We start from the raw sequence: 14,697 nt of genomic DNA on the forward strand, positions 1-14,697 counted from the left end.
ATGGACTCATTTATCTCCTTCCCGGCTATCAGCAATGTGGGCTGCTGACGCTGTGCTGCTGTTGGTGTCAAGCTCTCAGTTACACAGAAAAAGTTGGAAGACATTACATTCTGTCTATTGTTTACGTTTCCGCACCGTACAGAACAAATGTGTTCTGTACATTGATGGGTCGTTTACAACCCATCAAATATGAAGCGGCAGCATCATTTCTTTGGGATCATTTCTATTTCTATGCTAACGTGTAAAATTATTAAACCAAAATTATTTCTTTGTAGCTCTTCTCCAAACAGGCAAAATTTCTTGTCACAATTTACAACAACAGCAGCAGCAAATGTCTGTAAGTTACACTTAATTTTACTTTTAAGATATTTTTAAGTCAAGTATGATTCAAAATTTTAAACCTGATATAATGATGAAAAGTCCAACTTAAATGAATGGTTTTATTATACCATTGTCAATCTAAACTTAATATTTAACCATTAAGATCCCTGTTTTAATCCCTAGCCTCCTAAAATATACCCTTCTGAAGTCCGTCATGGCGCCTCGAATGATAGTTTGAGTCATGCAGAACTGATTTGACCGTTTCCATAGCAACGATCAGAAGCAAGACATTCCCCCAGAACTACAGTGAGCTCATTGTAGCTATGACCTCATCTATGACATAGATCAAAGAACATCTGAGGTTATGAATGCTTGGATCTCAAAACAAGAGGTTATATCCAAGCATGTCTTTCATAGTTAGCACCGTGTTGGACAAGTATTTTGACAATGGAACAACTTGCATTCAAGACCGTGTTTTTTCCGATTACTTTTGGAGCAGGTTATTTGATAACGACAGGAGTGAGAAAGCTTTTCAACAAGCTGCTTCCTGGGGTGACTTTTGACATCAGCAGCCATAAGGATGAGAATGAGTACGATGAATTTGATGCGTATCTCTTCAAACCTTCCCCGACTGTGAAGAAAACATCACAGCAAAACGCTGGGGAAGCTTGCTATGTCTCATCAGGTAATTCTAGGAGTTTTCAGAAAGATCAGTCTGAAAACAAACAGCAAACTTCCCCGACTGGGGCAGTTTATGGTGGCTCAACAGGCCATAGCAAACAGACTGATCATTCAGATCACTCAGATAGAGACACTGCTGATGAAGACAACGATTTCCCCAGTCTTCCTAAAGTTCACAGACTGAGAAGGGTTGGAGCGATAAGGAGGAAAACAAGGCGTCCAAAAGCTCAACCTGAGCTCTGAGGAAAGTGGCATTAGAAGACTGGACCCATCAAAAGAGATCTGTCCTAGGGAACGATTTGGCCAATCTTCCAAAAGAGCTAACTTTCCCGGCTGGGGACGTTTGCTCTGGAAAGAAGAGACCTGACTATCAAACCTTAACTTGTGTGCTGCAGAAAAGGGCAAAAGAAGAGAATATCTACAATGTTCGATCTCCCAACTAATCAGAATCTGCTCTTGTGCTCTTGGGTCGTTTGTGCTCGACCCAAGAGCACTGAAAAAGTGACAGATGAGTCAATAATTATTATTACAATAATACTAAGTATTATTATTGTAATAATAGTTATGATAATAATATTTATAGTATTATTTATATTATATAAATAATAATATATTTATTATAAATAATATTTATGATAATATAAATATTGATATTATTTATATTATATAAAGAATAATATATATTATTTATATATTATTATATATAAATATGTATTTATATATAAATACATATATATATATATATATTTATATGTGTTTTTTAATCATAAAAGTGTTTCTATCATTAAAAAAGCACTGATTGTTTTTAATCATAATAGTAATAGTACTATTATGATTAAAAAACAATAGCAATATTATATAAAATTATATAACATAAAGTTATATTATAACTTTATGTTATTATAATTTAATAACATAATATTAAATTATAATATAAAGTTATTATAATTTGATATTATTATTACAATTTTTTTCATAATAATAGTAATAATATCCCCACACAAAAAAAATCTGAATATCTAGTCCATTACAGTCTTATGTTTTTATGGCTTGATGTTTATTTTGTGATTATTAATAAGTGATCAATGTGATCAATGTGGTATATTAGCTACTGCAGCTATTAGCTAATTAAACACCTGTTGTACTGATAATCTGTCAGAGTTGGTGTTTAAGTCACCTTTTATTTTCTATCTGAACTCAAACATAATTCCACACCACTATGCACTATGTTATGCTAGCTTGACTTTAAGGTTGTCAAAGTCAAGCTAGCATAACTGAACTACTTCCCTCTCCCTCCATATTTTTTTCTTAATTACCTTTTTCCTGACCTGTTAATCTAGTGATAGTGTAGCAAAGCACTGCATCCCTTTGTCTTTGGGAGACAGGTGAGGCAGAGCTTCACCTGTCTCCCAAAAATAATATATAAAAAAATAATATATAATGATAAAATAATTTATATTGCTATTTTCACCTTGTGGTTTGGACTACAAAGTACCTATTTTTCATTTAACTTAACCAAATCTGATGATTTTTTTCTTTAAAATCGCTGGATTTTCGCATTTTCCCATTCAAATGCTCAGAAGCGAAGCCAGTGAGGCAGCAGCGAGCTGAGCCTCACCTGGGATTGCGCAACCTCTCACTGCCGTTCCATGGGAGCAAGTTCGTCCTGTCTGTACACCGGCAATAAAAGGGCTAAAAAAACATTTAATATATGAACTTATTTTCCATAAATTAGCTGATCTATATAACGTAATGTACAGTGTTTTTTTGTCACCAACTGTGTGTGTATCGTGTTTCGTGTGCTGAGGAGCGATCAGAAACGGCAGAGAACAGATCACATCACATCAATATTATAAAAATTACAATATTGCCAAAATTCGTATATGTTTTCCAATCAGTTTTAATTTCCTCACTCCCCTTCTTCTTTAAGGAGCTAAATAAAACTTTTTCCAACTTCATTGGATTGGTAAACGCTCTAGAATGAGACTGTCTCTCTTATATCTGCCGTATGACAGAGGGCGTTTACAATTACCAAACCTATTATGTTATTTCAGCCCAGATCAGGGTTAGGGTAGATCAGGGCAGCTATGTTTTACTTTACAGCCAGTCAGCCCCCAGCATGGGTTACTATTGTGTCCCACTGGATCTCTATTGCTAAACTTGTACATGTACTCATCAGGCAGGAAAAAGTTAATTAAGCAAACAAAAAACCCATTTCTGAAAAATACAATGATGATCTGGCAAAAAACACTTGATTATTTGGGAGAAAGGCAACTGCAAATGACTTTATTGATAGGTTGCTAAGTGATCTACACGAACTTCCGACGGTAACTGACGGTTGGCTGTTTTGGACATAGTGCAGAGAGTAAGAGAGCGTACGAGTCACGGTTGAGAGGAGATAACTAAAGAATACTCCAACTAAGGTCCAGACAATCAGTTAGTTAGTGCTCGGTTGATGAGGGAACAAGGTGGGTGTTTTGATGAGTGAATTGTATAGATTGAGCGTAAATGTTTATGTTTCGACATGAAATGGTGTTAATATTTGATTAACTGTCGAACAGTTGGGGCAGTTGGAATACGTTTTGGTTCATTTGTAATATAGAAATGTTATAGTTAATTAAATACATGTATTGTAAATTTAATGATATTACATAAAGTAAGGTTAATAGGTTAAGGTAAAAGGTTAGAACCACTAAGAGTTACTAATGGTATTTTATTTGTATGTTTGTAGCTCTTACGGTGTGTTCATGTACAAAGGCTGTTGAATAAAGAAACGTGAACCATCAGTTAGAGAGACCATCTTTTCAACCGGGACGCTACAGCAACAACCTTGTGATGTTCATCCAGGTAGAGCAGGATTTAAACTCTGGTCTGCTAAGGATATGGCTAAAGTGTCTGATCTTTTTCCAGGGAAGGCATTTATGTAACTGGAAGAAATAAAAAACAAACATGATATTCCTACAAAATATTTCTATAAATATCTTCAAGTTCAGAGTTTTATTTTATCCAAGCAACACAATAATCTTTATCTACCATCTTTGTCTTCATTAGAAGACATTATTGTAAGTCACCTATATGGTAAAGGATAGGTGTCTCTACTTTGCTCCTTGTTTGTCGACAAATATTAAAAATCTTTGACCAATATTCGACAAATGTTTTTATTTTATTTTTTAAACCCCGTTGAGATCCAAATCTTATTTTCAAGAGGAACCTGGGCAGAAGTCTGCAACACACAGCAACCTGGTTACAAAATAAAATTAATTAATACATATGCAGAAGTGTAAAACAGCAGAAAACAATTTAAAAACAGTGACACTGATTAATAGGATCTCGTTGCCTGTTTTTAAGAATCGCTCCAAATAAATCCAGTGGAACCAGTTTTGACATCTTGATTTCAGACTGGAGCTGATTCCAGGCTGAAGGAGCCATCACACTAAAAGCTTGCTTCCCTTTTTCAGTTCGGAAACGTGGAACATGCAAAAGAAAAATATTGTTAAAACGTAAAGAATGGGAATTAACAGATCTATGTAAAAGAAAGTTTAAGTATGCTGGAGCCAAGCCGAGTAGAGATTTATAAATCAGGATCATGAGGTGACTGTTTCTCAGTACGGTTAAAGGAGGCCATTCAGCTTTTGCATATAACTCACAATGATGTGTGAGACGTCTGCTACTGGTTACAAATCTTAAAGCACAATGATAAACAGCATTTAATAATTAAATGCATTTGGTCAAAGTATTCATATATAAAACATTGGTTATGTTTTATATATGAATTATTATTATCCCAGTTGAATTATTATCCCAGCTGATGCATCCCTGTAAGCCACAACATCCAAACAGAAAGGTAGGTGCTCTTTCTTAACATTTATATGTTAAATATAATTTCCATGATTAGTTACTTATTTACAGTCATATGTCAGGTCATATGTTAAGTATAATTTACATGAGTATTGATTGTACATAATTACAAAAAGGTGACGTGAAAAATAATTACATTCAAAGCTTTATTTGTGATTTATTTTGGAGAGAGGAAGTCTTTTATTTTGCAGAATGCTTAACAGGATCTAGTTTTGTCTTTTGCCACTATTTAGCCTTCTGTTGATTTCGGTTGCTTGGTTACGAACAGCCGTTGCCGTTGTTCAGCAATTGTACTGTTCCAAAAAAAAAAAAAAAAAGAAAAAAAAAAATCTGAACAGAAAATGTTCAGCAAATACATCTGAGCCTCCGTTATAATCTCCCTTTAGCCACTTCCCGAATCAGAAGCTTCGATCCAGACAGTCAGGAACGCCGCCACAGCTAGAGGACCGGACTGACGTCTCCTTCTGTACAGTCCCGTTCTGTTCAGGATCCTGCTCAAAGTAAGCATGCTATATTAATGGTTTTAACCACAGTGCAAAGCAGCGTCCGTATCTCTACATGTTGTAGACCAAACATGAAGAGAAACCTGACCAATTCATGTTAGCCACTGTACTAGCCTCGCATAATACCGCCACTTCTTGGACATAAAACTATCACGTTTATACAAGATAAGTATCACGTTTTAACAAAAAGTATCACGTTGCGCTCGATTTTTTTCCCCCCTGCGTGATAGCAATACGCTTCCGTACGTAACTATTTAATTTTGTTGATGTATTTTGTTTCTCATGGGACTTTTCTGCCAGACACTCGGACATCTTCACTGCGTTCTACGACTCAATGCTAATATAACCTAGCTAGCCAGAAAGCTAGCAAACAGCTAGCACTCATTGTCAGTTAGCTGGACGAAGTTCGTACATTTCCTTGAGGATAAACGGATTATCATTTGGGGGAAGAAGGGAGCGGGAGATCGACAGGCGGATTGGTGCAGCGTCTGCAGTGAAACAGGCGCTGTACCAGTCCGTCGTGGTGAAGAGAGAGCTGAGTCAAAAAGCGAAGCTCTCGATTTACCGGTCGATCTACGTTCCCACCCTCATCTATGGTTATGAGCTTTGGGTCATGACCGAAAGAACGAGGTCCCGGATACAAGCGGCCGAAATGGGTTTCCTCTGCAGGGTAGCTGGGCTCTCCCTTAGAGATAGGGTGAGAAGCTCGGTCATCCTGGAGGGACTCAGAGTAGAGCCGCTGCTCCTCCACGTCGAGAGGAGTCAGTTGAGGCTCGGGCATCTAGTAAGAATGCCTCCTGGACACCACAATGAAAGCCATTTTAAACATCACTATGGATCTATATGAATATCACTTAAGCCTTGAAGGGGAAAAAAACCCTCCAAATTGTTTGTTTAGATGATTATGCAGGTTTTCCTGAGTATAGTCTGCGTTTCCTCTCTGCGTATTTCGGGATTCTCCAGGTTTATATATTAATTGTTGGCTCTAAATTAAACCTAGGAGGGCTTGTAATCATTATTCTGGTTTGTCACTCTGATAGACATTGGGATGTAGAATATGTCATATAATAGACATAATGTTCTGTGACAGTGGATCTGAAGCTTTTTATAACAAGTATCACAGTAAATACGTCGTTTCCCAAAAACCACCATACTGACATTTTATTTTAAAACAGCATTAAGACTTTCACTTTTTTGGTTTGCTGGGTTATGTCATAAATACAATTTGATCTAAAGAAAATATCAAACTTTGTAAATAATTAAATCCATATGCTTTTCAGCTGTATAACTGGCAACAAACTCAAACACTGACTCCAGAACTCCTCATTTTAGGAAAAGAATATTTATTTTCTCTTACTTTAGAAACATCCATTATTTTATAAGTGCCTCAATAAAATAATTTTCTGAGACTCATTTCAAATAAACGAGTCCTGGGTGTTTTGTTTCTCATAAATGTGTCAATGTGTTATTTATTTGCATTAACACTTCTGTCTTAGTTTTTAAAATACAAGAATTAGAGCATAATTTTATAGTTTTAATCTATCTGATGACATTGTAAAACATTTAATGAGATTTTCTCTTCATTTACTCTGTACTTATTAAATAGCCATGTGAGTGGGTCTCATGCCGCCCGCAGATGAGATGTCGCCCTGGGTAGTTGCCAAGGCCGGCTATATCAGACATTGACACCGTTTGAGACTGCACATAATAAACAAAATTTTGTTTATTCAAAGGATAAAAACAGAAACAAATACTGGTTGAGCAAAAATATGTTTCAATATGTCTCAAGTGTTTTTAGTTTGAATAATTTCTTAACGCTGTGTCCCATAAGACTTTCTGCTAGGGCAAACTACAAACTTACAGTGCATAGCTAGTGGTTATGAACTGATTCTACGTGGTAAATAGTAGTTATTTACAACGTACAGCTACAAGCTAAAGGGAAGAGGGAAAATTATAGAGATACAGGGTCTAACCAAAGTGCAGCAAAAGTGGTGTAAAATAAAAAATAAATAAATGGAGCCTGAGCTAAAATTTGAGATGAGTCATATTTCACAAAAACCTTCAGGTTTTTCACTCTAACAAAAACTCTTAATAAAGTAAAAACTTTAATCATTTGAAATATTTTCTAATTTCTCCCCAAGCATAGAAACTTCTCTAATTGTCTTTTTATAGATCTTACTTTGCCTTCTTTTTTAATGAATTTACAATAATGCATAGAAGTCAGACCTAAGGACATTTAACAAATGGATTAAAGTCTAGTTAATCCTTTAAACTAAACAAAGAAGCAAAGATGGAGAAGATGATTTTTTTTTTCCTGACACTTTTCACAGAACCTGACTAGAAACGACTTTGCCTTCTCCCTCCAGATGGTTAATCAAGAAATTCTTGTCCGAATTTGTTGAAATGTACCCGAGTGAACCAGAAAGCCTCCTCTTGTTGCCATGTGCAGGTGTGGAGGTGGGTGAAATGATTGAGCTTCAGCTGAGGTCAGCCATGCCAGAGAGAATAAAACCAACCAAGGAGAGAATCCACAGTGTAGGTGTGAGCAAATATCAGTGTCAGGTGATTTGTTTAACGTTGTGCCTTTGTTTTTGTTTGTCGTGACGTGACGAGGCGATGGTGCTGACGGAGTGCCTGTTCTCCTAGCTGCTGCGCAGCGTCACTTTCCCCACATTCATGATTAACACACCGCAAACGTCTGAGGTTTATTTACAGTGTATGCGAACCAAAAAGCAGCAGCACATCTCGTCGCTGTCTGGAAGGGAAACGTCTTTATTGTCAGATTTAATATACTGATGCATTCGAGTCATAAAACACAGCTAGGTTTTTTTCTTTTAGTTTTTTTTTTAATGGCTTGTGTTCAGGGATTTGTGTGCTGACGCACAGAGCAGGAATGTTTTTTTTATTTTATTTTTTTATTTTTAAATCCCTCAGCATTTGTATAAAAATCTAACTGCTTGAGCTCGACACCTGATTGTCCAAACATACGCCGGTGAGGCTCGTTCCTCGCGCCGGCCTTTCAGAAACCCACATCTGGCCGCAGTCTCTGGGTGCTGAAGAGCAGCTCGGGGATATCTGCCGGTCTTAGTAAGCGGGTGGAGAGAACCAGTACCTGGGATGGAGCAAACAAACAAAACATCGTTGAGGTTAAAACACGGCAACGCTTGTAACTCAACACTTACCGTTTAACGAATCGAGACGTTGACAATCAACGGGAACCAAAACTGGCTTTTTTTTTTTTTTTTTTTTAACAAATGTTTGAATTTGTGTATAGTTCATCTCATTTACTTTTTAGGTCTAAAAGTAATTTGTTAGTAGGTGACATAAGATTTTATTTTATTTTTTTGTCAAAGTTCGGGACAGAAACCTCACACCGACTTTACGTTTACCACATAAATGTAAAAGTCGAACAGGATGCTTATTCCGACTTTCACATGCGATGAAGGATGTATGAAAAAAGTTCTAGGATTCATGGACACTGCCTGCAACTCAAGCTGAGTAGTTTTTTTATTTTTTTTTATTTCAATGTAAAGAAGCAAACTGCTCACACTGACCTTTAACATTCACCTGTCAACACTGCAGGGGGTTGAGGGGCTTACACTCAAAACAGGCGCTAACAACACGAAGAAAAAAAACCACTGAAAGCACGGCGACCGCTGAATCAACAAGAGAGGTCATTTCAGTGCAAGGTAAAGTTTTATTTATTCACTTTGTAACTAAAAGAGCTTTCACATGACGCAGATTTGTAGTTAGTGAATCACAACCTTGACGTACGTACAAACAATTTTCTGTCTCTCTGTGTCCAAAGTCAAGCAGGGATTTTACCGGAGCATCTTGGTCACACAGGATTAGCAATTATACAAATTCATCTTCGTAACTCGTTCTATGGTTGGGGTTAAAAGCCGGTTCATGTCTAATGTTGAGTTTCTCACGGTCAAATTTAGAGATTCTGCCATTGAACTCCCAATAGTATCTTGGTTTTTAGATTTTAATATTTGCCACGTGGATACTGAGATTAAGGAAAGTGGAATTCATCACGCGAAAAAGAAAAGCACGTCGTCTGCATAAGGCAGAAGCCTCGGTCCTGACTGTGTGAACAGGGCCTAAGAAGGCAAGAAGCTCTTCAGCCGATAAGTAAAAACCGTTCCTCTTTAGCTCATGCAATATAAGGAAAGCTGAGAATCTAAAATATGAGACCTATTCTGGGTTTGTGCGACCCGGTTTAATCTTCACCGGTAAAACTCAGTGTTTATTTTGACGCAGAGCAGCCAATCGGGTGCAGATAAAGCAGAAGGCTGCAGCAGCTTCAGTTGTTGGTGTGTGTGTATGTGTGTGTGTGTACACACACTCCTGGTCCTGTATAGTCAGGATGAGGGCAGGCGGGGCTATCCTTACACAACAGAGCAGCTCTGTTTCTCCTCAGCAGTGTTGCTTTAACTCCGGGTCAGCACCCCAAATTGGCGGTTATGGCAGAAGCGAAGAACATTTGCAGAAGCCAAAAAAAAAAAAAAAAACCCGTCGGGAACATCTGGCCTGCAGACACCAGCCACCGTGCGTACTTGTGTTTACGTGTAGGCGGTGTGTTGCACACGGATCTAGTAGGGGTTCGGGGTGTGTGTGTGTGGCCCCAGCAGGTTATTGTATAATCTCATCTTTATTCACTTCTCTTGATTACAACATGGACGGCTTTGATCGTTGTCGAGCCTTTCATCGCCTCTGGGTTAATTCTCAAAGCCTTTTTATTATGAAAATCCTACATCACCCAGCTTGATGTCCCTTTTTTTTTTACCCCCCCTCCTTTCCTTAAAGTTCTCTCAAGCAGACAAACTGCATTCATCTGCATGTTCTGTGTGTCGGTGTAGACTGCATATGTATCAGGCACTTAGATCGCCCTGAGCAAACAGGCAGGCATGTGACGACTGCAACAACACATGGGCAGATCAGGAAGCGCTCTCTCGCCTTCACACCTGATCTCAGACACCTGCGTATTTAGGTCAGCACTTATGAGCGATCATGCAGTCGGGTTCTTTGCCTTCAATCGTCAAGGCTAAAGAGATGATTCATCTCAGCCTCAACTGAATAGGGATAGCGCTGATTATTGCGTTACTGGGAAAAATGTAACGATCCTCACCGTCAGTCGGTCATTAAATCTTGTTAGAGAAATAAATTATACTCAAAACCGCTTTGCCTTTGACAAATCTTTGCAAAAACTGAAACAAACTGCATGTTTGGCCTTCTTTTTCTAGATAAACAAAGAAATATTACAGAAATCCGTATAATTAGGTGTATTTTCTAATTCTCAACACATTCTATGTGCCATTTTCTATCCCCCACACCTTCTGGTATATTTGTCCGCCCTAAAGTCTTTGCGCATGAGAACATGTACGATTAAAATATCAATATTATCTGAAAACGAGCCAATAACGCCACCAATTCGGTGTAATTACAGAGATATCCATACTTGTTAGGATCCTGGTACGTGTGTAAAAAGATTCAAACGCCTGTTAGCAAATGATAATTTCTTTACTAAATCAATGGTGGCAAAGGTGTCGGAACAGTTCCAGTAAAAAGGTAAGAAGATTGCGGGTGAGCTGCAACAAAGAGTAACATCAAGTCACCATGACAACCATAAGACTTCAACTATACAAAGGCAAAAAAGTATTTTCCCTCCTTCCGTCACAAATGTAAACACTATATTCCACCTGGACTTTGGTCACTGGAGATTCTCAAAGCATCCAAGAATATACTCTCCAGGTGGGTCCACCCTACATGATCATTCCTAGAATGAAGTACGGTGGAGGATGTGTCCTGCTGTGGGCCTGTTTCTCCTCCAAAAGCTCGAGGAACCTTGTTGAAGTGCACAGCATCAGAAACTCTTTGAAAAACCAGCACTTTTCCAATAATAATAATAATAAAAAAAGGTTGACATCTGACAAATATGGTCCATCAACAGGTGCTGCAGCAACCAGGCACAAAAATCAGCAGTTTTCCATGGTTGTCTGTGTTCCCAGAGTTAAAACAGGGCAACTCCAGGTTTCAGCAAGTCCAAGCTGAGACTTTTAAGACCTTTTTTAATGCCAGTTTGGGTGAAATTAAAGACCAAAGCTATAAATACAGGGAACGGCTAGGGCATCCTGCTGCATATGGCTCTGCTAGAGCCTTAACATGCGAGGTGCTACGAGTAAAAGTTTGAGTCCACAGAATACACCGGGGCTTAGCAACAGAAGTGAGCCGCCAGTGAAAACAAATGCGGAACAGGCAACCAGCAATGAACTCGCACTTACCCGTAATAGCTAGGTAGCAAAGGTTTATTAGCAGCTAGTTACTGGTAGCGTCGTCCGCCTGGAGTCACTTAATGAGATGAAGATGTCTGCATGTGACTTAAATATATGCCTGACAGAAAAATCCCGTAGAAAATAAAACTACATAGAATATACAAGATTAAATAGTCATGTGATGACAAAAAAAAACAAAACAAAACAACTGTGATTAACGTATTGAAGATCAACATATTTAAAAAAAATAATTTAAGACTTTTTAAGGATGTCCTGTGAAAACCTACAATAAAGGTGAACTGAAGAGAAGAGAGAACGACTCTGGACGATCTTGAGAAATTAAAGTGGTGAAAGATCTCCCTCTCTGTGTGTTCGCTCCAACCTCATTTTGCTATGATGTAATTTTATTTAGTTAGCACATTTTGAGCAACGAGGCAGTTCAAAGTGCTTAACGTGAAGGAAATGCAAACAAAACAACAAATCAGAAGAAAGATAAAAAGGTAAACATATAGAACTACATATTGGTTCCCCCATGTTTAATAAGAATAAGTTGTCTGTAATTTATAAAGTCGTAGAGGTTTCTCTGGGATCTGATAAAACTAGATGTTGGTTCTTCATGTTTGATTCTAGAAAGTAGACGATCACCCATGGTGTAAATAAAAACAACTGTTTCTTAAATAATGTAGTAAATCATAAAGTGGACACACACTGGCCTCCGAAAAAAAGGACTTCCACCAGGAACCTGACGTTACTCCACGCCTGCCGCCTCACTGACCTGTGTTCCTGGTTTGAGCGCGGCGACGGTGTCCTTGACGAGGCGGAGCTCCGATGGCGTGACGCCACCAACCAGGAAGAGGAAGAGCAGAGGGTTGTCTCTGGGACGTGGACGGCTCACCTGGAAATCAGGACAGCTCTGTTTGAAGTTGCTGACTCAGGTTCCTATTCTAGACCCACTTTTATTTAGTAAACATCCTCCCCTGCTTTTAGGAACCCTCTCACACATTTCCTCCGCAGCTCGCCGTGTTTGCCGCTCTGTCTGTGCGGCTGCTGGGGAAACGGCCCAGCTGGACGCCTGTGATACGGTTCTAACCGTGACTGTACGCTTTGCTTTCTGTGTGGCTGCATTCACACACACTCACACTGGTGTCATGATGGCCGACACGTGGGAATGAAGGCAGGTGTGAGCACCTGCTTATACACACACACGCAAATGTCCCACCATCCTGTGGCAGAGGAAACTCCCACAGACCCTTTCCAAGAAGTCCTTCTGCAGCAAACCAGGGTCTGGTGTTTCTGGGAACCTTATTGGCTGCTGGGTCAGAAAGTCGCGGCGCGATTGGTTGGCTGGCGGCAGCCGGGACGAGCCTGCGAATGCTAACCGAGCAATCAGAGCTGCAGGGGGGTTGGATCCGCAGCGAGGGTGGCTGAACACGTGAAGTGGCAGGCGGCTGGGCTGAGGCATGTCATGGATGTGCTTAACGTGTTCCTTGGACAGAAAAAAAAACAAAAAACTGAAAAAAGGAGGTGTCAGTGAATATTATTTAGGCTGATCCTGCTTGTGTTGTTTTACAGTTCGACATCAAGCCAGCTCCATGTGAGAGCACAACACCGCCTGTGTGCATCCACAGACACACACGGTGTGAGTCATGTGTGCTGCATGGGGTAAACGGAGGGAGGGACCGTGAGAGGGGAAAAAAAAAAAAAAAAAAAAACGTGTTTCACGGTCTTGCTTTTCAGGAGAGTCTCACATATCAATTTAAGAGCTTACTGCTTACTGTGTGCTGCTTTTGTTTTTAAACGGACCGACAGCGACTTCATCTTGTCCAGCTGAAGGGTCATAAAACAAACAGAGAAAGCAGAAAGGACTTCAGATTGCAGCCCAACGAGCTTTTTAGGATAAAATCAAGGCAAACTGTGCAGCATGTATACAAACTATGGTACACAGAATAACTTACTTGGGTAACACTTTGACAGGTGTGCATAACGCTGACATAACACCTGTCATGAACTTGAAGGAGTCTTTATGAATGTTGTCATGAAGTGTCATTTGGTAAATAATGACACTTTCAATGCAAAGTTTATCTAAAAGTTGCATTGAAAGTCCATTAAAAATGCCAGCTTTGCATTAAAGTGTCATTATTTACAAAATAATTCAAAGTTGGCACTTTTAATGGACTTTCAATTATTTTTTCACCCCCTCTAAAACCTCGTCAGATTCTTTCTTCTCTAGCAGCTGACCCTCATGTTTGTGTGCTGCTGTCATCTTCTGGATCACAGCTGATCCACCTTTCACTGGTAAGCTTGAGATGATCTCATCTCCTGACGTCTCCGACCCAAACGCGTCCAGCGGTTTCTCATCAATAACGCCGGTGTCCAAACAGTGCGTCGGGACTTGTCTGACCTTCCGCTGAAGCCTTTAACGCTTAAACACGCACCGGCCGAAGCGAAGCCGTAGGAGTCAGACTCCCGGGACAGAGAGGGACTTTGTTTTAATGGAGACTAAACACGCCACAGCAGACGCGCACAAACAGTTGTGGACGCAGACGCTGCGCAGGCCGTCGGCGGGGCTGGAGCTCAGACAGCGGGGTCCGGCCTTGGTTAGGGTTAGATTTCAAGTATTTAAGATAAGGTTAGAGGTCAAATTTCATTAAGGATTCTGTATTTAAGGTAGAGAGGGAAATCCCAAAGGGGTGGGGTTAAACTGATTAATATGAATTTGGTTAGGGTTAGATTAAAAGAATTTAGGGTAAGGTTAAGGGTCAAATAAAGTTTAAGGATTCTGTATTTTAAGGTAAAGAGGGAAAACCGGAGGGTGTGTGTGTGTGTAGAATATATATGATTTTGGTTGGGGTTAGATTTAGAGTAATTAAGTAAGGTAAAAGGTTAAAATTATTTAGAAGGGTTCTGTGTTTTAAGGTAGAGGGAGGTTCTGGGGGAGGAGAGGTGGGTTGAATAAGTGTGAATTTGGTTAGAATTAAATCCAAAGTAGGTGTTGAGGTCAGGTTAAATTTGATTAAAAGAAATTTTTTGGAGGGGGTAGGAGTGTAATATGTATGAGT

The 14,697-nt window shown here is 39.2% G+C and overlaps 1 protein-coding gene across 1 annotated transcript in view; it reads right to left on the reverse strand.

Annotated features, from left to right (window-relative positions):
• Positions 1-4,146: 4,146 nt before the first annotated feature.
• The window catches only part of scfd2 (sec1 family domain containing 2), a 129,040-nt gene continuing 118,489 nt past the window's right edge, over positions 4,147-14,697 (reverse strand). The window contains exons 8-9 of the mRNA XM_088005170.1: positions 12,414-12,533; positions 4,147-8,475 (exon numbers count right to left, since the gene is read on the reverse strand). Coding sequence (XP_087861296.1) covers positions 8,383-8,475; positions 12,414-12,533 — 213 coding nt within the window. The 3' untranslated portion in view covers positions 4,147-8,382. The remainder of the gene's footprint in view (positions 8,476-12,413; positions 12,534-14,697) is intronic.

The sequence above is a fragment of the Poecilia mexicana genome, unplaced genomic scaffold, assembly GCF_051168715.1.
Source record: "Poecilia mexicana isolate PSO_F unplaced genomic scaffold, ASM5116871v1 scaffold_4, whole genome shotgun sequence".
In the NCBI taxonomy this organism is placed as follows: Eukaryota; Metazoa; Chordata; class Actinopteri; order Cyprinodontiformes; family Poeciliidae; genus Poecilia; species Poecilia mexicana.